The sequence below is a fragment of the Kogia breviceps genome, chromosome 1 (assembly GCF_026419965.1).
Source record: "Kogia breviceps isolate mKogBre1 chromosome 1, mKogBre1 haplotype 1, whole genome shotgun sequence".
Lineage (NCBI taxonomy): Eukaryota > Metazoa > Chordata > Mammalia > Artiodactyla > Physeteridae > Kogia > Kogia breviceps.
The window spans coordinates 113,869,187-113,892,414 of record NC_081310.1 but is presented as its reverse complement, the minus strand read 5'-3'; the positions used below and the strand labels follow the sequence as shown (position 1 = coordinate 113,892,414).

General features: G+C 44.8%; 3 protein-coding genes and 1 non-coding gene across 7 annotated transcripts in view; 1 reads left to right on the top strand and 3 right to left on the bottom strand.

The window, feature by feature from the left end:
- The window catches only part of ELAPOR1 (endosome-lysosome associated apoptosis and autophagy regulator 1), a 64,606-nt gene extending 60,415 nt beyond the window's left edge, over positions 1-4,191 (bottom strand). The window contains exon 1 of one of the 2 annotated variants that reach the window (XM_059078580.2): positions 3,877-4,191. In XM_059078580.2, coding sequence (XP_058934563.1) covers positions 3,877-4,029 — 153 coding nt within the window. In that variant the 5' untranslated portion in view covers positions 4,030-4,191. The remainder of the gene's footprint in view (positions 1-3,876) is intronic. The other variant, XM_067041257.1, reaches the window with a different exon arrangement.
- Positions 4,192-5,207: 1,016 nt separating this feature from the next.
- Positions 5,208-10,325, top strand: CFAP276 (cilia and flagella associated protein 276). 3 transcript variants are annotated; one of them, XM_059078767.2, is made up of 5 exons: positions 5,208-5,288; positions 8,318-8,434; positions 8,964-9,079; positions 9,638-9,765; positions 10,185-10,325. In XM_059078767.2, the coding sequence occupies exons 1-5, from the start codon at positions 5,208-5,210 to the stop codon at positions 10,253-10,255; spliced, it is 513 nt and encodes a 170-aa protein (XP_058934750.1). In that variant the 3' UTR covers positions 10,256-10,325. The 3 variants fall into 3 exon arrangements, with proteins under 3 accessions (XP_058934750.1, XP_058934759.1, XP_066894472.1); XM_067038371.1 differs by lacking the exon at positions 5,208-5,288 and adding an exon at positions 6,784-6,871; XM_059078776.2 differs by lacking the exon at positions 8,318-8,434.
- A 1,427-nt stretch (positions 10,326-11,752) lies between these two features.
- LOC131747304 (small Cajal body-specific RNA 2) lies at positions 11,753-12,166 on the bottom strand. The gene has a single exon (XR_009332862.1). It is a non-coding gene; the product is annotated as a small Cajal body-specific RNA 2 (non-coding RNA).
- Positions 12,167-13,479: 1,313 nt separating this feature from the next.
- On the bottom strand, positions 13,480-20,175 carry TMEM167B (transmembrane protein 167B). The gene is made up of 4 exons (XM_059078804.2): positions 19,972-20,175; positions 18,808-19,015; positions 16,752-16,883; positions 13,480-15,984 (listed from the first exon to the last, which is right to left on the bottom strand). The coding sequence occupies exons 2-4, from the start codon at positions 18,815-18,817 to the stop codon at positions 15,902-15,904; spliced, it is 225 nt and encodes a 74-aa protein (XP_058934787.1). The 5' UTR covers positions 18,818-19,015; positions 19,972-20,175; the 3' UTR covers positions 13,480-15,901.
- Between the last annotated feature and the right edge of the window lie 3,053 nt (positions 20,176-23,228).

Below are 23,228 nucleotides of genomic sequence, written 5' to 3'. Positions count from 1 at the left end.
TGTTAGGCAAGGCCATCTAATGACTTAGAATGATGTTCCATTACGTTTTCTAAAAGCAGATCATAAAACAGTAAGAAGCATATTTACTGAGCACTTACTCTATGCTCTGCATTTTGCAAAGCACTTGAAGCATTATCTTGCCTAATTCTCCCAGTGATCCACCTGACTCCTTCAATCAGTTGCCAAATCCTCTAACTTCTACCTTCAGCATGTTTTTCATATCCATGCCTTTGTTAACCTCCTCCTTGACCTCTGTAAGATCTTTTTTTTTTTTTTTTTTTTTTTTTGCGGTACGCGGGCCTCTCACTGTTGTGGCCTCTCCCATTGTGGAGCACAGGCTCCGGACGCGCAGGCTCAGTGGCCATGGCTCACGGGCCCACCCGCTTCGCGGCATGTGGGATCTTCCCGGACCGGGGCACGAACCCGTGTCCCCTGCATCAGCAGGCGGACTCTCAACCACTGCGCCACCAGGGAAGCCCTGTAAGATCTTTTGAACTGGTCTTCTTGCCTCCATCTCTCTGCTCTCACCTTTTGGCCTATCTCAACCTTATTTACTTTATATTCATGCTAATCCACTACCTCTGCTAGGAATCCTTCAGAGATTCTCCACTTAGTTTCCCACTTTCCAATCTTGATTTCTATGGTACCCCACACCTATTCCACATGTCAGCCATAGACCATTTCAGTGGTCTACTTGCAATTCTCAGGATCTTTTCCTTGGTCTCCTCTCTCTGTCTAGAAATCATGCTCCCTCCATCTCTGCCCGTTGAAATTCTGCTGATTATTCCAGAAGCAGGTCAAGTGTCAACTGTTCAAATATGCTTTCTTCTTTTCCTATCAACCTCCATATTGCCATTCCCGCATTGCTTACCACACGTCAGCATTATGTCATCATTTGTACGTCATTATTTGTGGACTTATCTTTTCTGCCTACCAATATTTCTGAAGCCCCTATGACATGTCAAGGATATATACTAGGCATTTTACATGTGTTATCCAATTTAATTTAATCCTCACAAGAGCCTTGTGAGATAGGTGTTACCATCCCCATTTTACAGATCAGGTATCTGAAGCTGTCAGAAGTTAATTAACTTGCTCCAAGTAGCATCCTTACTAAGTGGCAGAGTCATCATTCATTCACCAAATTTTATTCTAATCCATGTCTGCCAGATTCCTAAGCCCTCTGGGCTTTTCAACAAAGATTGGGATGTCCCTTTGGGGGCAATTAGCACTGAAGCCTCAGGGCTATACCGATCTGGGAAAGGCAGTTTTCTCTTCCTCTCTCATTTGATTTAGATTCATTGTGCTATAGAAAATGCTCCTTTGGCTTTCAGTCAGCACTTAGCCTGGGCTAGCACAGGACTAAAGAAATGATTCATGAAGACAAACACCACACAGGATGTTTAGTTCCACTGGTGACCCTGATTATTGTAAAACTGTGAAAGGAACGCCAAGCCCCAGCACACGTTTAGCAATCTAGAACTCCCAGCTCTCTGCCTCCTCAGTTTAGGCTTTACCCTAAACCTTTGTTCCCTGATTTGATCCAGACGGATGCCTCCGATTTCAGAAACAAGGCAGGAACAGCATTGTTGTCCTTAGGGTCAGCCTTGGCCGATAAGACTCCCTGCCATTAATACCCAGCAAAGACTCACAAGAAATTCATATGAAGAGTAAGAACAGGGAAGGGTTAGTCTACCCTTAATTGTTTTTTTCACCATTTAGGATTGGAAGCCCCTAAAACTTATTGGGTCAATTAATACTGCCAAACAAAGAATATTATAATAATGGGTTTATTCTCTTCCTTATTGTTTTGGAGTCGAGGGTGTTCAGCAGCCACTGTTTGCTCAAGAAGAGTGTAAACATGACTTGCTGACGTCCGTGGCCAACATAGGTGACTCTTAAGCCACTTTCACTCTGGCATGGGGTGTGTATCTAATGGTAAAGAAACTGAATGGGAAAGAGAGTTAGGTAACTCTAATTTGTGTTTTATTTGTATTTTCTCTTTCAGTCCTCAAAGCAATCTTTTTTGAGGTAGGTGTTATTGAAATACCGATTCTACAGATCCAAAAACTGTGTGGTAAGTAACAGGCAGCGACTGGAACCCTGGTATGTTGAGTTCCACAGCTTTCCACTGCCCTCAGCTTATGCTCTGTGGCAAGGCCTTTTGCTCAGGCAAATGCCAATCATTTAAAAAGGACTAAAGGCAAAATTTCTACACAAGTTAGAGCTCTCAAGTATCAATATTCTTCCCTCCCTCCCAAGTAAGATGATACAAAGTGTTTAATTTCTTAAATGTTTCATATTTTCCATAGTGGACAAAGATCTCAACAAGAAGTGGTAGTTGAACTGTAAGATTGTTACCTTCCACACAGGGGACTCACATGTTGGATTCTTAGGCAAGTAAGTTTGCTTGATGGAACTCACTTGGTTGGTTAGACCACAGGCCACCAAGGCCAGTAAGCAACACTCACTGACAAAATCATCTTGTTCCCAGCCATCTTTAAAACAGGTCATAAAGTGGCTGGGTGAAAATGTGGATGGCCCAGGGCAGGACACTGCTAGGACTGATACAAGTTACAAAAATTTCCACTGACTGGGGTCACTTGTTCATATTCATGAATGAAGTGAAGTATCTTTATTCACACAAAAATTCTCTTCTCTCTTCCCACCCGCCTCACTTCTTCATGATCTGTTTTGTTGTAGATGGTCTAATGGTTAGAATACCGTCATAATAATACATTTCCATATGGGACAGGGTTATGGTTGCTAATCAGTAGTTAACAATGACAACTTATAAATAATATTTCAACCTCTCAAAACCTTAGCCAAGTATGACATTTCAGATTAATTGTACAGGGTTAGACTCTTAATGTATTACAAAGTCTTTCACATTTCACGTAGAAAACAACTTTTATTTGCCTTCCGCCATGAAGTTCTTGTAAATATGTTGTTGCTGCCTCTGCCATATGGTTTTTAAAAAGTTACTCAGAACACAACCAATTATTGTCATTTCAATACCATAGAAAATACTGAGTTTTGTTACTCCTTTTCTTGTAGCCCTCCAAAAGAAAGTTCAAAGGCATTTTTGGTTGGAAGACATTCACTACTTATTCTCTGAATTATGTTGGCAACATTTTAGAAACACCTTGAAAAAGACTTACGACATATGTCAGCAAAAGTCCAGAGAAGGAAAGTAGAGATTGGCTGAAAGTGAGATACTACAGAACTCAAAGTCTGGCCAAAGGTGGATCATGCCCTGTCAGGTACACTAAAGAAAGCACACCGGGCGAGGCAAACTATAAACAGGATCCACATTTAGCAGCCCACAAGGTAACTGGATGTTTAATACCAAGGGAAGAAAGGTAATGGGATCCTTGCAGACCTCCTATTTTCACACTTTCTTGAAGCTGTGATAAAATCACAAGGATTCCCACTTTGATCCATTATTTTCCTTGGCCTTCCAAACTCCTTTCTTATCCCACTTCTCCCTTTTCCCACTTTCTATTTTGCCCCTCTGTACATAATCTTTTGTTTTCAACCACTTTTAAGGTAATTTCATCCCAGCTGGGAAACAACCCATGTCTTCTCCTTCCCTCATTCCCAAGTCCAGGGACTCAGGTCCCTCCTGAGGTTCTTGGAGCTGGGACCTTTCCCCTGAGCTCAGCAGCCCAAGCTGTGAGGCTGATCTATTTCGTGAGTCCTCCAGTGGGCTGGCTTCTGCATGACGCCAGTCTGCTCCTCTTCCTCCCCCAACCCCCATCCCCAAAGAAACCTAAACTCCGTGGCCTCTGAAACTGTCTGTACCTGGGTCCCAAGATCCCCGCCGGGATCCAAGATTTTTCTGACCTAAGTGGGGTCGGGTCGGGAGGAGAGTACCTCTTTGCAGGCGTGAAGCTCCGGTCCCGCTCCCTGAGTCACCTGGAAGGTGGTCCCAACCCAGAGCAGCAGCCGCAGAAGCCGGAGTGTGCGTGGCTCAGTTCTTCCCCTGGCCCTGACAGAGGGATGGAGCCTGTGCCCAGGCTCAGCCATAGTGTTGTTCTGAGAGAGCGGCAGCAGCGGTTCAGGTGCTGCGGCTGCAGCTACAGCTGGAAGAAGGCGGAAAAACAGGGGAGGGAGATTCACAGGGGGGAGGATGCAAGGGGCTGGGCTCCCTTCAGTCACCGCCCTGCGGCTACGCCTAGGCCGCCCATCCTTCCTCCTCCCTCCTTCCTCTTCTCCTCCTCCTACCCACGTCGCCTTGGCAACCACCTCCTCGTTCCCTCCGCGCGGGTGGGGCAGGGACCACTCGCTCCTCTGCCGCTCACCTACCGGTCGCCATGGCAGACGCCGCCACTGGCGCGCGCGGCGTGGGAATGTGAGTGTCCAGGGTCTGCAACCGTCCCAACCGGCGCGTACAGGGCTCGTGTAAAGAACGCGGTGGAAACAACCTCCACCATCGCCACCAAATTCATTATTTCGTAGCCATCGGCTACTTATGAGCACCTCTAATTTTGCAGACGTGGCGTTCTATATATACTTATTAAGCACCTCCTATGTGTGAAGCGATAGAAAAATGATTGAGATGCCGTCTCTTCTCCAGAGCTTATAGCCTGGAAGAGGGGCCCCAGTACGTGTCACCTACTGTAACAGCCTCTTTGGAGATCTTACTTCCACCCCGCCAAATCCATCTGTGCCTTTACAACCGGTGCTATGCGAAGCCCTGAGACTCGTATAGTTACACCGAGTTTAAGCAAGGAGAGTTTGCCTTAGCCGGCAATTTTCCAAGCATGACACCTGGACTCTTCTGTCTGTTGACATCCCCATTCTCTCATCGCTTTGAGAAATCCTTTGATTAGATGCCTGGAGGAAGGACATTTCTGGGCCACCTTTTAGGAATTCTTTCTTTAACTGAAGTCTTTTTCAGAAGATCTGTTCGGCGTTTTTCACCGAAGTCTCACGAGTGCAAATTCAGGACTCCCCGGTACACGCAGCTGCGCTTTCCTTCTGCGTTCCCAGCAGCTTCTTCCCGAGGGGCCTCCCGCGTTGGACCGCCAGGTGGCGCCCTTCTCGGAGGGAATTCGCTTCAGTCATAGACGGCGGAGCAGTTGCCTGGCAACTGAAATTGGGCGTGCCAAACAATTGCGACCCCGGCTCCTCCGCGTGCAAGATCGTGGGCGGCCGCGCGGGCCTCTCATCACCCTTAAGAGTGTCTCGCTCGGCATTTTACCATGCCTCTCACCCGAGACCCTTTCCAGAATCCTACGTTGGATAACGATGATTCCTACTTGGGAAAACTGCGGGCTTCCGAGGTACTGAGGTTTCTTGCGCAGATTCCCAGTAGGGTCAACCGCACTCTTCTTTCTGTCGGCGCGACAGGAAGAGATGGTAACTTAAAGGACTCTGGTGAGGACACTGAGTCAGGTACCGGAGAAGTCTGTTTTCTGCCTTCCTCCATGTCCCCATATTCAGGTCTGCCAACATTTCACAGGTGCTTTTGAGCAGAGGCAAGTGGAGTTCTAGTCCAGAGGAACAAGAGGCACTCACAGCCCTAAGCAACGATTGCTATAATGGGGCTTAACCAGGCCCAGGTTCCACTCTTCTCGTAGAAGTATTTGAGATGTTTGAAGTGGTGAAAAATAAGGTGAACTAAATGGTAATTGTGGCTTAATAACAAAATCAAAGCACTCCTTTTGTTTATTCAACATTTATTATTTACTGTATGCCGGGCACTCTGTTAAAAACTGAGGATGTGTAGACACATTAGATTAGCTCCTGTTCTCAGGGAAATCTAGTAGAAAAGCCAGACTGACAACATCAACAGCAAAAGTGCTTGCACAACAGCAGATGTGTTGTGACAGTTATATGTGGTGTGTCATGGGAAACAGGAGCTTAAAGGAAAGCCTCCCAGAGCAGGTGAGTTTTGACAACCAAATATGAGTCAGCTGGACCAGGGGAGGGAGGAGATGGAATGTAAGTTAGGAGGAAGGAAACAGGAACCAGACATTCAAGGCAAAGGGAGCAGCAGGTGCACATACATGGAGAGGAGGATGAGGGTGGCCTCTTTGGGACCAAGGAGTCCAAAGTGGCTGAAGCGTTGGTGTGAAATGGAGGAGTGGAGAGGGTGGAAGCTGGAGAGGTGACCCTCCTGGGCTGGGTGTGCTGTGTACACCATGCTAGTGTGCTAGGTTTTCATCCTGGGGAATCATCTCAGGACTGTAAGCACTGGAGTGACATACTAGATGGGTGTTGTAGAAAGCACAAGTGGCAGTGGATTGGACAGGATGTTAGTGCGACAAGAGGGCTCAGCTACGAGGCTGGTGCAGCGATCTCCAGGAGGAGTAACGGATGTACAGCAGAGATGCAGGGGATGGCGGTAAGATGCAAAGGGCAGGACTGATGGGACTTTGTGGCTGACTGGATATGGGCTCAAGAGACTGGATGAGTCAGGGAGAGCCCCAGGTTTCTGAGGGCTTACCTGATACCATTTACTGAATGAGGCATCCAGGGAAAGCAGGTTTGGGGAGAAAGATGTTGAGATCAGTTATGTAGCTGTTGCTTTCGTGGTGCCTGTGGGACATTTCCATAGAGATGAAGAGTAGGCAACCTTGTTGAGAGCTGTGGGTTGAAGATGTCAGTATGTGGGTTGAAGCCACAGTATTCATTTGGTGGTTGAAGCTATAGGAGAGAATGAGCTCATCCAGTGAATGTGAGAGTCAGAAAGGCTCTGACTGGAGAGCCTCCTCCTCCCCTGGAGGATACCACTAAGGGACAGAGAGAGAAAGCAGAGCTGAGAAGGAAGCTGATAAGTAATAGCCAGAGGCAGGAGGAGCTGCACCCACATAGGATGGAGAGAACACTTCGTGGAATCAGTCATGGTGCAGAAACCGCAGAGGTCAGTAAGATCAGGACTGGAAAGGATCCACCTGACCTAGCCACAAAGGTCGGTGGTCACTAGCAAGAGTAGTTTCAGTGGGTGCTTGAGGCAGAGGCCAGACTGCAGTGGGTGGAAGAGGGAATGGGAACAGGGAGGAAGTGGAGGTGGCAAGTGTTGACTCTTTAAGAAGGCTGGCTTGGTAGGGAAGGTCATGGAGTGGTAGCTAGACAGTGACAAAGGAATGAGGAGAAGCTGGGTACAGGGGATGGCAGGATGGCACAGGGCCCTAAAGCACCAGGAAGGGCTGGGTTCAGGGAAGGGTGATTCTTGAATAAAAGGGACTTCCCTTTCTCTGAGATGGAAGGAAAATGGACGTGAAAATGGCACTCACACTTGACAGGCTTGACTTTCTCAGTGAAAGACCGTCTCAGCCTTCCGCTTATAGAGATGATGAGGCTTATGCAACCTTCGAGGAATGGGAAGAGAGCTGCCTGTGCTTGCATCATATGTATTTGTAGTTTTCCCATTTCCTTTTTCATCTTTCTTGGTGACAGTATAGTGCCTGGTTCACACCATTCAATTAATGCCTAGTTGAGCTGAGTCACACAGCACTGTGTTATATACAGGGGAGGAGGAGGGTTCCTACATCGGAGAGGTTGAGATTTCTACTGGGTTGTAGTTGTACTCACTGGAATTCAGTCATTGATTCAGTCAATATTTCATTTTAGAACACCATGTGTTAGGTCGCTGTGCTAGGCACTGGGGATACGGTGGTGAACAGTATGGCATTTTACATGTAATGAAGAAATCAGCTGTGTGCTTTTCATATTCGTACTTGTGGGGTTTTAATTAGCGACTGAACATCCAATGAACTTTTTGACATTCCTGCAGACACAGTGACCCTTCCCTGCTTGCTGAAATTTTCTCACCTGCCTAGACACTGCTCTCTCCTGATTCTCTCGTCTCTGACTGCTGCCAGCGCCACCCCCATTATAATATTGTGCAGTCCTCATGAACCACCTCTTCCCTGTTGGTCAGATGCCTTTTGGCAGGCTTCAACCACCACTTCAGGGGGATGACCCCCAGATCTCTACTACTTTTTCTGAGCTCTCCTCCAACAACTGCACACTTCAATTTCCTACCTGTTAATTGCATTAGGATATCTTCTGTCTTCTTCAAGCTCAGGACTTCTAAACCTGAGCTCATCTTGCCTCTCTGCTCTCCACTCTTCACCTCCTGTCCCACTCTACCCCTTCCCCTGTATTCCTGGACCATTTCTGTCAGTTCTAACATTGAAAACTTAGGAGGATCAGAAGCCTGGGAGTCTTGCTCCATTTCGTTCTTCTCTTTTAGATGTGTGCGATTCAATTAAAATGGGATGGGATAAGGGGATGGATGTCACTGAAGCTATCACATCAGCAAGGCCTCTGGTAACCAGGGGTGGGTGTGGTTTCTCTTTTGCAGAAACTGCCATATAAGAACCCAACTCACCTTGCTCAGCAACAGGAACCCTGGTGTCGACTCAGCTCAACTCCCACAATTGCGTCCATGAGGCAGGATGTTTATTTTTTTGATCCTGAGGTACCTAGCATTGAAATGCTATTTCTCCTTATATCCACTTAGGCCTAATTAATATCCTTTTTGAAAGGTAGTCTGTCCCTGACTACCTTAGCATCTTTATCTTGTCCCCAATCCAAGATCCTACCAAATCTAAAACCAAATACCAACTTATCAACTTCCTCCGGGAAGTCAGAAGGCTTGGGTTTTGCTGCAGTTGATTATCTGGAGCAAATCATTGTCTCTCCAGACTTCTCATTATAACCATGAACGAGGTAAGGCCCATTAAGCTCAAGTCAAGGACAATGTAGTGGTTCTCATGTCTCCAGGAGAGCTCCCCACTCCTTAGACCTAACCATGAGACAATTCTATATGGACAAGAGTTAATAAGTCATCATGTATAGTAATTTGGTATGTAGGGAGTTGGTGGATCTCAGGCCCCAAATGGGTTCACTCTGCTTTGGGGGAAGAGTAGAGCCCAACAGAACCCGACTAGAACAGGTGCAAATGTGGCAAGTTAACCCTGGGGTGGCGGGGTTGGCTTCCTCCGTAGATACCGAAGGATGATCTGGATTTCCGATTAGCAGCCTTGTACAACCACCACACAGGGACGTTCAAGAGCAAAAGTGAGACACTGATACACCAGGAGACTATTCAGGATACCCACGGGTAAGTGGTGGAGGCGGAGCCTCTCCCTAAGGACAATGCCAATCAAGTAAGGTAAAGCATCACCTGGGAAATAACAATCAATAGGTTCTTGTTTGTATAGATTTCTGTATTTTTTACTTCTGTAATACAAGTTGTTTTTTTATTTTCTAAAATGAACAGATCTTCCAAGATTGTGCTCATCTGTAGCACAAAATCTTTGGTTAATTCCAGAGGGTAAAAAGGGCCTTCGGCTGCTTTATTTATTTATTTATTTATTTATTTTTTGCGGTACGCGGGCCTCTCACTGTTGTGGCCTCTCCCGTTGCGGAGCACAGGCTCCAGACGCGCAGGCTCAGCGGCCATGGCTCACGGGCCCCGCCCCTCCGCGGCATGTGGGATCTTCCCGGACCGGGGCACGAACCCGTGTCCCCTGCATCGGCAGGCGGATTCTCAACCACTGCGCCACCAGGAAAGCCCCAGCTGCTTTATTTTTAAGGTTGCATGCAACTCTTTCCCTCCTTACCTTTCTTCTCCTGATTGATTTCACTCTCCCATGTTCTTCTCCACACCTTTTTCTAGAATCAAGATCCAATTCCCTGGAGAATTTTTATCCCTTCCCCAGCCACCCCCCATCATTTCCCAAGCTAACATCAGACACTGGATCAACCCTAAGAAGGAGTCTATTCACAGCATCCAGGGATCCATAGGTAAGGGTCAGAAGACTGAGGGGTGGGAGGCAGATGGGTGGTGCAAGAGTTTTTCTAAATGGTCACAGGAATCAGGGAGTTGAGGTGATTGCCTATTAGGAAACATCAGGGATAACTGAGAGTGTGGCACATATGAGACTAAAACCAGGGCACATGCTGACTGTAGAGCTAGGAAATGAATTCAGTTTTTCAGAGCCACTACACCTCAGCCTTAGGTCTAGGGGACAAAAATTTTCAGCAAAGGGCAGAAACCAGGGAGTGAAAGATCTATAGCTACCTCCCATCAGTCCTCTATATGCCAGTTTCCTCAGCTGTTAGAACCTTCTCCATTGTCCCCATAAATGTATGGGCGACAAGTTACCAGAAAAGGCAAAGGATCTGAAATTCACAGCCCACTTCCTCTTCTCTTTTCTCCACAGTGTCCCCTCACACTGCAGCCAGCAATGGAGGGTATTCCCGAAAAAATGATGGTGGCTTCTTCTCCACCTAAGTGTTGACAGGCCTGTGGACTAATTAATCATAGTGGAACATCCTGCCGCCCACCTCCATTAAATAGATTTGTGTAAGATGAAGCCCGGAGTATGTTACCCATGGACCACCAGTTGCCACATGACAACTCTTAAAATATGGAAGTTTCTCAACTTCTAGAAACTAGTCCTGTTGGGCATATTTGCAGCTCGGAAAGTCATCTTGCTGAAAAGATACGGATTTAGGACAGAACAGCACTGTTTTTGGCAGGAGACAGGTATTCACGTTTTGTGAACTGGAGTCATTCCAACCATATCCATTCAACATTTCTTGCAAACTTGTTATGTGTCAGGTACTGAGCTAAGTGTTGGGAAAACAAGAATGGACATAGTCCATTCTCTTGAGCTTACAAACACTAATTTTAGTAGCTCTTTGTGGCATTCACACTTATGCTGAGGTCAGCTTAACAGATTTCAGACCTTCTGGATTTAGTCATCTGCTGAGCTCTACTTTTCCATGAGGGCTGTATCTCCCTGGCTCCTTGCCATTGTTCATTCTCTTAACTCTGCTACTGTCTCCTTGCCTGGGAGTCAATTCTCTTTTCTTTGCCTTGACTTGTGCTGTGATATATAGCCCCCTATTCTTGGAAACAGCGTTCAACAATCTGATCCTAGGGTCTGAAGGTACCTAAAAACTGATACAGTAATGTGGTTTCTAAAATTACAAGCCACTCACAGGAGCCTGCTATTAAAATGAGCAAGAAAGGGCAGACCGTTTAGAATATTGTACACTAAGTTCCCATTTCTAAGATTGGACAGCATATGCATTGTTGAATAAATCAGATATGAAAGGGCTTCTTCCTGGTACTCAGGTGCAGGGTTAATACCACCAAACTATTACAGCCCCTCTTCCACCAAGGTACCCCAATCTGTTCATAGTGTTTGCTGCCAAGTGGCAATATTTTCAGTTCTCTTTATTTAGAATAGCTGAAAGTGGCAGAGGGGGTGACTCTCTGGGATAATCACCTCATGTGGGTTGATACTGAACATCAGAAAATTTATTACTGCGATCTATGCATGGAGGCTTTAAATAATATAGATTCCTAGACACCCCCCCCCACCGATAATTCTAATTCAGTAAATCCGGTGCAGGTCCCTGGAATCTGAATTCTTTTAAGGTCTCTTAAGTTCTCTTACGGATATATACACGTATACAGACATGCATATGTACATATATCCCTTCGCGGCAGGCGCTGTATAGTGCCTTTAGACCGGGGGCACCAGTGTTGGTACCATACAAGAGTCATCATGACAAGTCGGGTCTAAAGAAAAAAAGGGAGGCAGCTACAAAAGAAAACCGCAGTGGGGAACAAGGCCTCCATATCCTTTCAGCTCCCGCTCCCGCTCCCGCGGGCGGGGCGACGGCTCATTCAACCTCCTTCCGCCTGCTTCCCGGGCCCGCAGCCGACCGTTGACACGTTAGCCTCAACGCCACGGGCGGCCATGCCCTGGGCCCGGACTCAGATCAGAATCGCCTCGATAATCAGTGGCCCAGGACAAGCCCAGCCTCGTCTATCTGATCAATTCATCACTTCTGAGTGCCGGGCCCCGTAGGACCAGCTCCGGGACCTCCGGGACCGCGGCGTTGCCACCGCCCAAGGGGCCTCGCTGCACAGCGCCCCGAGGAAGGGGCTTCGCAGGAGGGGAGCTTTTCATTTCGGGTTGGTCCGGCGGGGCTGGAGTCACAACCCGATCAAATAAGATCAAGGTGTAGGCCGGGGGAGGGGCAAGGGGGCGGGCGCACGCACTCACACATTCACGCGTCCACTCACACATTCGCGCGTCCACTCACACATTCAGCCCGCAGGCGCCTTCCACACACCTCGCCGCAGTTCTAACCAGCCTCACCCCACGCCGCTCTCCTTCCGGTGAAAGGGCGGAAGTGCGCAACTTCCTTTAAAGCCCTCTGCCCCTCCTCCGCCCCGGAGGGTTCTGGGAGGAACAACCGAGAACAGGCCCTCGCCGAGTGCGCACTTTCCCGCCCCCACGTGGCTCGGAGGGGAACCAAGGGCCCAGGTAAAGGCGGGACAAATTCCCACAATACTGAATCGTGATTGTCTTTGGATCTCTGTGCAGCTACACATTTATATCCACATCACTAGTTTTTCTTTGATCTTTGATCCAAGTTCTGGATATAAGATGATTCAATCTCAGGAGACCTCTAGGTGAATGATTTCTTTCCCAGGGAGAAGGCAAATTTTGGTCATTACCAACATCAGCTTCCCTAGGAGCTCCTTCTCCCATGGGAGAAGGCAAACATCATTTTACCAAAGGGAAAGGTGAGAATAGATTACTTAATTCCAAGGGCTAGGTAGTTAGAATATAGTAACTATATATACTACTAATATACTACCTAATATACACTAGGTAGTAATATAATAAGTAAAAGTAGGAAGACATATCCCTGTCCCCACAGAGCCCTCTTGCTACCCAGAACTTGCTGTGGCAGTCATATTGCTGAATCTTCATTTACTTTCATATCCGCTAAAATAAATCTTTCAAGAATGAGTGTAAGGAAAAAAAAAGGAATTATGTAAGTTAAAATTAGCTCCTTTCACATCACAAAGCACAATTTGAATGTCTCAGTTCCTTCTTTCTCCTTTTTCAAGAAATACATATGTGAGGGGGGAAGACAAATCAGAATTTTGTGAAGTTATCATTTGTACTTGTGCCAGTCCCACCATGTACTTGGAATAAACCAATTGGGGAAAAGTGTCCATTGCATGCACCAGAAGACCAAGGATTTTCTAGGTATGTGGCTGGGTAATGTGATAACTGCAATTCACTGAAGAAGTTTATGGCTTGTAATGGCAGTTGATACTTTTATTTTAATAGCAGTAGTAGGTAAAATGTATTGAGGAATGTTATCTACATTGTTTAATACACCTCAAAATGTATTTATATATATGCTGAGATATATATATATATATATATATATATATATATATATATATATATATATATATATATATATAAAATTAGTTCCCTCAAAGGAGAAAGCTATACCCTCATAGATTCTGAACTATATCATACATACATCATTCATTCAGTGACCATCACAAGGGGTTAACAGGATTGATGATATTCACTAATATAAACTAAAAAGGTATACTATGGGCAGAACCCAGGGGAGTATTGAACAAAGTTCAATAATTCAGCATGCATGTGACAAAATGGACAAAAACAGTAGGGAAAGAAACTTTATTTTCAAGGATTTGTGCAGACAATGGTGAAAAGTCTTATTTGAACTATAAAAAGCTGACTTCATTCCACCCTGGCATACAGGGTTTATGGTGATGTCAGTTTGAATCTGAGGCAATACTGCTATCCCCCTTCTTCCACCCCTAAAAGACTCCTTAGAGGAACAACTTCCTACAATTTTCAGTCAAAAATATAAGACACATCAACCAAAGTAATGAATTAAACAAGTTTCTGCTTATCTAAAGTCAAGAAATGAAATAAGCTGTGTATTTGTTTCTTGCTGTAAATTACTTTCACTCTGTGTACTTTTTGGTACATTCTGGTATGAAAACATCTCAAAGTATAACAGTTCAAGAGTTTAGGTCAAGATGACCCACCCAGGAGGCTGTAAAAATTGATCTGAACTGTGAAATGGGACTAGTTTAAAATATGAAGAAGCTCTAAACACCAAGCTTAGAGATATTAGCCCTATAAGGACACAAAAGTCATTAAAGCTACAAAATAACAAGTGCAAAACATGCTGAACCTGTATTTCCAGAGAGTGACATTCCCCTTGGCCAACAGGTTCCAAACTCACACCCACAAGGTGTAACTATTCTTTCTGTTCCACTAGCTTTCCTTTCTCTTGTGTGAAAGATCCTCAGAAATGACAATGAAAAAATATATGAATCACTGAAATTTACCCTGTGGACCAATTCCTGAAGAGATAACAGCCATATCTCTGAGATGATTAGACATGTAGTGTTTGATGACTTTCTATACTTCTAGGAACGGTCAAAGCACTAAACTGCATGTTTCAGAACCTAAACTTCCTAGCAGCTTTTGTTCTTTTGGAATAAGACAAAAGACAATTTACTGCCACACTGGGGTCAACCACAGCCAACTTGTCCACAGTCAAGTTTTACTTTAGTGAACAATTCTACTGGTAGACCTATGTCTCTGCTTGCTCTTTACAATAATTTAATTTTAGACCAACTCTTTTTTTTTAATAGAGAAGTTCTAGGCTTCATAAATGCAACAGTTGATCCTTTTGCAGATAAAAAGAGGAGGGAATGTAGAAGGCTTCCCTTCAAATGTAGAGTCATCTAAAATGATTTGTTCAGGAGTTCCCATACTCCATGGAAAAGCCCATCAATCTCAATTGCAGACCTCTGCTTTCCTTTACATTAGAAAACACTCTCATTTTATTCATGGATTCTATGAACTGTCCAAACATGCCTATGAATGCCATCAACTTCTCTCATTCAGATTTCCCATGTTCTTATAATTTCCAAGAGACAGCTAAAGAATACTACAATATTAAGAAAATTAAAAGTGGGCCAAGAAACACAAGTAATCAACTGAAAATTGCCAAAATAACCCAGATTTAAACAAAGAATAAGTTTGTATCTTGGTTAACATGACAGAACTTCCATCTAACATCACAATAAATTCTAGATGACTTTACTAGTATATGAATTAATATATTAGATTTATTTATTTCTTCTACCCCAACTGCAAATTATTTCTTCAATAGTTTCTCTTTCCCCTAGTGGTGGCATTTAAAACTGAGTAACAGTATTTAGCACTCAGTAATTTAGAAAATATTTTAAAAGCTTTAGGAAAATAGCAACAGTTTCAATATACCATTTGAGGGGGTGAAGTTTCCTTTTGGGAATACTGGTGAATAGAACATTGTTTCTTGTCTAAGTTACTCCTTTCTGGTCTCATCACAGACAATTTCCAAATCTTATGTAGGCCCAGATTCTCTTGGCAAAACTCTCTGGCTACCAGCACACAGCACAGCTATTTCGTCTGTTCTCTTTTTGCAATGAGGATCATGCCTCTCTCTTATGTTCCCAGATGGGTATATGAAAGATAAATTTCCAAAGCCCCAAAATTCCTTGGCATTGTTTAACTCCTGTTTCCCACCCAGCCTCCCCACCCCAGCCTCCCAGCCCCCTGCAACTTGCCAAATCCAAATCAAACACTAAAAAAAACAGTCAAGTCTTGAAAATTATCCTTCCTTCCAAGAAGTTTGAATACAGCTTATAGCCTCCCCTAATGAGCCTCAGTGTGAAAAGTTCCTGATGAGGGGCTGAAGAACAAAATAGGTGACAGATTTTTAAGCAGGAGGTATGTAATCGTATCACTGAGGGGTGTAATTTATCTGGACATTATATGCTCTCTGCTGAGGACTGATTTACACACAGGTCAAAGGAAGCTGGCTTTCTGTAGTCCCCTGAAGCATAAATAATGTTTGTAACCACGAGGAGTTTTCCCCACATAAGGTAGGGGCAGATGCTGTGGTGTCATCCTGGGGACTTTGATGATTTTAGCTGAACTCTCCTACGCTGGGCCCAGGCTCCTGACAGGTTCTTCACCTTCGTCCCCTTGGTTGGCAGTTGATGAAATGGATGCTTTGGAATTCATTTTATAAACAGGACGTAGAAGGCCATTACAATGCAGGCGATTGCTACAGCAGCATGCAGCCTAGTTCCAATCACAGCAGCTAGCAGGAAAAAATAAAACGAGAAAAGAAATCAAACCCTGCCCTTCATATAAGTCCTCACTTTCAAGATTTGAAATCTCTAGTCACAGATGAAGAGACCTATCAAGGGTCTCAAGAACCCACCCAGGAGTGGTTTTTTTTTGTTTGTTTGTTTGTTTGCGGTACGAAGGCCTCTCACTGTTGTGGCCTTTCCCATTGTGGAGCACAGGCTCAGCGGCCATGGCTCATGAGACTAGCTGCTCCGCGGCATGTGGGATCTTCCCGGACTGGGGCACAAACCCATGTCTCCTGCAGCGGCAGGCGGACTCTCAACCACTGTGCCACCAGGGAAGCCCCCAGGAATGTATTTAAATACCACCCTTAAGCCCTAGGTTCTAGATGAATATACTGTTAGTTTATATTTTGCCTTATTTTGAAAAAAGATCTAGGTAAGTAGGATTGCAGATGAAGATGCCCAAAATAAAAAGTAAAAAAGCATCTGAGTTAATAAAATCAATACTTAAAAGACTCCAATATATTCTTTCCAGAAATTCAGAAAAAAAACTTTTCACTGGGAAAATATACCTTCCAACAACTCTAGTCCAGTCTAAAATTGTTTGATTTATATAGTTTTACTCCATGGAGAATACTAAAATTACCTTGGAGCTAAAATAAACAATTATGTAAAAGTTGAACTACATACAATTCCAGCCTATCCCACCACCACCTTGCAGCACCTCACTGTCCAGAGATGGCAATCTCCTCTCCCTGAACAGATATGATCTTACCTTTGTAAAACACACCCCAAACTCCCTTCTTCTCTGAGAGCAGCCAGCTTTTGAGACGAGGTACTTTCTTGAAGTAGGCACAGGTGCAGACAAAGAGCAAACCAAACACCAGAATCCCATCCAACGAGTACACTGTTACAGAAAGAGAAGAAAACCTTTGGTGCTAATCCAGCTTGGGACAGGTGATCCCCCTGGAGAACAGAGTGTGATATAATATCAAGATGATAACCTCAACTGCAGTGCCAGCCCTGACAAGAGGGTGCCAAGGTCCTGGGACTAACAAAGTTACCTTTCTGTTCCCCCAAATCACTTGCAGACAACCCCCTTACTAAGATTTCACTGCCTCCTTCCCTCTACTTTCAAGAAGTATAAATTCTGAGAAAAGTGCATCACTTTATGTGGAATCAGCCTACCAGGAATGGCCAATGTTGGCATTAGGTTGAGAGACGCATAAGAATCCTTCGAGCCTGAGCTGAGAGAATGAAACATGTTCTTCCTATAAATCACTCATGTGATAAAGGAGAGGTAGATATTTGGCCAAGTCTCTCAGATCTGCATCTGTTGGTGAAGAATATGTTAAGGCAAAAGTAAAGCTTAATGGAAATTTTAAGAGTTAGAATCCATATGACTACAATTTTCCTACGCTTATCTTACACTTCACGCATGATACTCTAGTTACAAACCAAATTTCTGCCTGAGTAAACAGATTCTTGAAAACAAACAAGCAAAAAAAGATCTGAGGCTTTGACAAGGTGTAACAATTGTGGGGGAAAAAGCTTTGAACAATTAGTTCTATTTCTTACATTTGTAAACCAAGCTATGTCTTGTAAGCACAAAGAATCAACTAAGTAGAAAAAAAAATCAGACCACAAAAGGGGAAAGGGTGACTAAAACTTATTTATTAATACTATGTGGCCAACTGCTCTCTTATTTCTCAGTTCAGATGATTTCTTCCTCCGGGTGATGTCCCTTCTTGTACTGTGCATACTAACCTCAGACCTCTGACTGCCCAGGAAGCTCCAAAAGGATATTTTACACAACTGGCATCTGCCAGTTCTGGGCCACTCCATCTCCCTCTCTCCCTCAAGTAAAACTATCTCACAACTAGATGTCACACAGGAAAGGTCCAGTGAATTATTACATACACCAAGTTTTATGATGAACAATACATGCTAGTCTTTTCTTCTGTAAGGTTTTGCAAAGCCAAAAGTCACAAGAAGGTGAAATTTGAAGCTTTAGCACCAGGCTTATGGAGAAGGTACTTTTGAGAAATGCTTTCCTATGCCCTTCAAATCATACTGCCTAAGAGGTCTTGTCATCTTTTTTCCTGTAAGATCGACTCTAACGACCACAAACTCAGAGTTTCCTGCCCTTCCCTGGAATTCTGAAATCACGTCTATAAAGTGTTTGAAGAGGCCTGGAAAATTAGGTCAGATAAACAGGGTGGCAACTACCACATCATCTTTAGAAGAGGCAGTGTCTAAATCCAACCCCTGCAACACTAGCCACGGTCTCCAGATGGGATCGCCCAGGCAGGACTTTAGAATCAAATACAAGAAAGCTTCCCGACATTTTAACAAAACAAGGAGAACTTTTTTTAGGATCTACATTCACCCCCGCCCCCCGCCAAAGTACGGGGTTTAAAATCCTGTGTGATTTATCAGTCATCCCAACGAGCCTACTATCCAAAAGTTTGAGAACACAGAGAGCTTTGAGGAGGATCCTCTTTTTCCTGGTGCTAAAGCAATAGTGCAACCGGGACTGGCCTAGCGAAGTGGCTTGTAAGGGTCAGAACGAACTTCTAGGAAGGGAGAAGTGCACAGTGTGGGAACCAAGGACTACGGGTGTGGGCACAAAAGGCACTAGGGGATCCAGATGGGCACGGAACGGGGGAATCCCCGGAGGAGTATAGGGTACAGGAGTTGGGGCACCGAGAGGCCAAAGGGGGACTGGGCTGGGAGGGGGCGGGGAGAATGGCCACGTCAGTCCCGGCTCCGCCCGCCAGGCTTCCACTCATACTGCACTCCCATCCTCGGCTCTGGGCATTAGTTCTCACCGTTCGTCATGGCGGCTGGGCCCGGGCCTGGAGCTGGGGTCCGGGTGTCAGCGGCGATAGCGGCGAAAGTGGGGGAACCCAGCTCCCACTTGACACTTCCCGATCCGGGCCGCGGCGACGGGCAGGCGCCGTAGTACGCAGGTGCAAGGGCAGAGAGGCGAGAGCAGAACGCAATCAGGCATGGCTAGCAGATTGCCGAGCTAGGGACCTGCGTGGGTGGAGCTCGCGTGAGTAGGTGTGTGTAAGAAGAAAGCTATCCGGGAGGCTTCCTACGTGGCCATGGTAACCAATCTCTTCTGGGTGCCCCTGCAGAGTTAGTGTTGGGGCGTAACCTGACCTGTTTGAGTTGTTGTGTTTGAAAAGGTAAAGGCTTGCAGTTTTTTTTGTATTTTTAAAAATATATTTTATTTATTTATGGTTGGTTGGGTCTTCGTTGCTGTGCATAGGCTCTCTCTAGTTGTGAATAGGGGCTACTCTTCGCTGCAGTGCGTGGATTTCTCATTGCGGTGGCTTCTCTTGCTGTGGAGCACAGGCTCTAGACACACGGGCTTCAGTAGTTGTGGCGCACAGGCTCAGTAGTTGTGGAGCACGGGCTTAGTTGCTCCGCGGCATATGGGATCTTCCCGGACCAGGGCTCGAACCCATGTTCCCTGCATTGGCAGGCGGATTCTTAACCACTGCGCCACCAGGGAAGTACAAGGCTTGCAGTTTTGCACTTTGTTTTCCGCTATGGCGGCTGCTCTGTTTGTGTGTGTGCGTTTGGTGTCTGTAAGGAGCAGCCCACCAGCAACAGAGGCCTCCATCTCAAGCTTCCACGTAAGAGAACCCGGACAATAGGGGTCTAGGGGCCGTCCCTGCGGCCTCCGGAACTGCAGCGGATCTTTCTTACTCCTTATGGAAATCTGGATAGTGAGGCTGTGTCTGAACTTTAAAATGAAATTAGGAACGTAACAAAAACAAGTCGCGAATTTCATATGCTAAAGCTACACGTTGTCGGGAAACGCTTAGGTAATTGCCTATTTGTGTGAATTTTTCTTTAAATTATCAGGATAGTCTCGATTGTCTCCTGTATTTAGTTAAAGTGGGGTCACCTCGGCCACTCTAACCAGGAAACGGCGATATCGGGACAGCCCTTCTCACAACACTTTCACAACTTGACGATACCTTCAGTTTAATGGTGGCGCAGGATGGAGGAGACACAGCCGCAGATCCCATTTTGTACTTTGAAATTCTTAATTGCACACAGCTTGACCTGCTTTGTTAGAGTCCGGGCGAAAGTGCAACTGAGTCGTCCGAGGCTGAAACTGTAAAGTTACTAGTCCGCAGTTGTCAGTTCCCAAAGGGATCCTCTGCCCCTCTTGCTATAGTGCCATCTGCTGGCTGCGGCCTGCTTGGTTACGCAGAAGAAAAGCTACCAAAGCCTCCTAGGAGCTGGAGTAGAAAGGCAAACCAAAAAGAGTCTGATGCAGGACAGACTCCTTGTGAAAATGTGCTTAAATGCAGAAACAAACAAACAAAAACCAGGGAAGACATACAGGACAAAATAAGACAAAGCAAATAAATGTGTGCAAATACATACACAGACGAATCCCCCTGCCCAAAAGAACTGCTGAGGACTACTCAAAAACAAAACAATAAAAAATCCCTAATTGTCTTGGCCTTTGAACTTTTCATCAATAGTTATCTAAAGCAGTATCATCACTGGCAACTGTTAGTTCCCTGCACCAAAGCTGGATAAAAGCCCCAAGCTACTCTAACCAGGCCCTAAACAAATTCATGTTCCCTAATTTAGACTGAATCATGTAGCTCATCTTCATCTAAAAAAATTCTCCTTTCTTATATACTATGGAACTGTGCTATCCTCCCTGACCCGCACTTCGTTGTTCTCTTTACCCAGGTTCTTTTTCCACGTAAACACAGACGTTCCTAAGATACCCTCACTCTCTTTTTCTCATTATTAACCCTTACTTGGTGACCTACTATGTTCTATGGCTTCAACTACCACCTCTACGAAGAGTTTGCTTTTGATTTTGTTCCTGGCGAAGTGGCCGAGCCCTCCGCAGTGAAAGGGCGGAGTCCTAACCACTGGACCGCCAGGGAATTCCCCGTGCAGAGGTCTAAGTTGATGTCCTACCCAAGCTCCAGTCCTACATTTCTAGCAGATGTTCTTCTGACATCTGAAATGTTTAAAGCCAAACTCACCCCCTTCTGATTTCCCTGTTTCTATGGTTAATATTCCTTTTCCCCTAATCACTAAGTTTAGAATTTGTAAATTATCTTCGAATCGATTAACTCCTTTTTTTTTTTCCAAAATGTTGTTCCAATTGCCCCCTTTTCATTTCTACATCCATCACTTCAGTAATTTTACCATTTCAGTCTTCAAGCATCAATTAAATCCTCACAACAGTGAAAACTTATTTTTTTAACTGAATTATGCTTCAATTTATTCATTTTAAAATTTCTTCTATATTTTGGCTGCATTGGGTATTTGTTGCTGTGTGGGGGCTTTTCTCTCTAGTTGCAGTGAGTGGGGGTGGCTACTCTTCATTGCAGTAGCCTTCTCATTGCGGTGGCTTCTCGTTGCAGAGCACGGGCTCTAGAGCACAGGCTCAGTAGTTGTGGCTCGCGGGCTTAGTTGCTCTGCAGCATGTGGTATCTTCCCAGACCAGGGATCGAACTGGTGTCCCCTGCATTGGCAGGTGGATTCTTAACCACTGTGCCACCGGGGAAGTCCAGTGAAAACTTACTTTTGTATAACATTTTTACTTTTTAAAGTGAACACACCTTGTCATAATATCTTATTTAATCCTTACAACTGCCTTATCACCCCTATTTTAGAGATAATCTAAGGTATAGGGTAAAGACTAACCAGTATCAGACTTGAACAATAATTCTGGTCTTCTGAACTCAGAACTAGAACATTTTGCTCCAGACCACAACTGCTGTTTCCTTTAACAGCAGCCACTGCCTGCTGAACATATGTCTAACTCCTTAGCCTGCTATTCAAGGCCTTCCAGCAGAATTTTTCACTCTTCCCATAGGCAGACTTCAAGCTTCAGCTGTGAAAACACTGTTCAGTGTTCTTCAAATGTACTCTTTGCTTTCACATTTTGCTCATGCCATCCTCTTTTGGAGATAACTTTGTCTCCTCGTCTTTTCACTGGATGGAAACTTCTCCAATTGTGTCATGCTCTGAAAGATAAGTCTTTCATTCCCTGTCACTCTCGGAGTTTAAGAATAAAGAAATCACAGTTGAAGGACTGGGAAGAGTGATTAGTTGTCTACTTATTATTTCAAAGGACAGTGATAGTCCACAGTATCTTACTGTTTCTTCTTTTTCCATGTGTCTATCTCTCTTTCTTCTTCCTACTCTTTCTTCCCATTCTTATATTTATTTCCTTCCTTCTTTCTCCCTCCACCGTATTTTTTCATTTCCAGGTTTTAAAAAGTATTTTGCCAGGAATTCCCTGGCGGTCCAGTGGTTAGGACTCTGCGCTTTCACCGCCAAGGGCGAGGGAAGCTGGGTGCTGTAGCCAAAAAAGAAAAAAAATTTTTTTTTACCTTTTTTATTGATTAAAGTGAGTCTCACCAGATTTTTATTTCAAAATTAGTTATACCAAGAATTTCATATTTAAAAAAATTATATTCTGCTTTCTTTCTGTAAAATTGGGTCATAATGGTTTCTCCTTTCTAGGGTTGTTGAAGGATTAAATAAATTACTATTTACAACAATATCTGGCATGAAGTAAGTGCTCCATAAATCTTAGCTATCACTGTTGTTCATTTGTTTAAAAAATATTTACACACCTTGCTAAATTTTGCAGGTGTAGAGACAAAAAAAGAGTCCCTGCCCTCAGGGTACAAACTATATTGGGGAAGGTAGATGAATAAACACATTTTAGTAGAGCACAAGCATTGTATGTGTAAAGACATTATCTTTGATCTTCACAACTGTTCTGCAGAATAGTTTTTTGGTGAGAAATCTGAGGCTCAAAGAAGGCACATGGGTGAGATCACAGAGCGAGTCTGTCTGACTTCAAAGCTCCCTTCCCCTTGTTATCACACTGCCTCAAATTAGGATGCTGTCCATTGATATGGATCTTTGACGATTTTGTTCCAAGCATTAGTGTTTCTGTTGTCCTGAAAAGCCCCAAAGCCTCACGCCAAAGCCTGGGTCACTGTCTCTCGAAGCCCAAATGCAAGGAATAAACAGAGCCCCACTGCATGGGGACTCAATTCGGACAGTCCTTCCTCAGTTCATTTCAGCCTCCACTGGAGAACTGGCAGTTGTTGCCAAACGCCTGTCAGTCAAGAACAGTTGCCCGTTTGTTAGGGTTGTTGCAGTTGCAGTCCCTGTGGCAAACACTAATCAGTCATGGAGACCATGACTATGGTATTATGGTTTAACCAAAGAGTAAGTT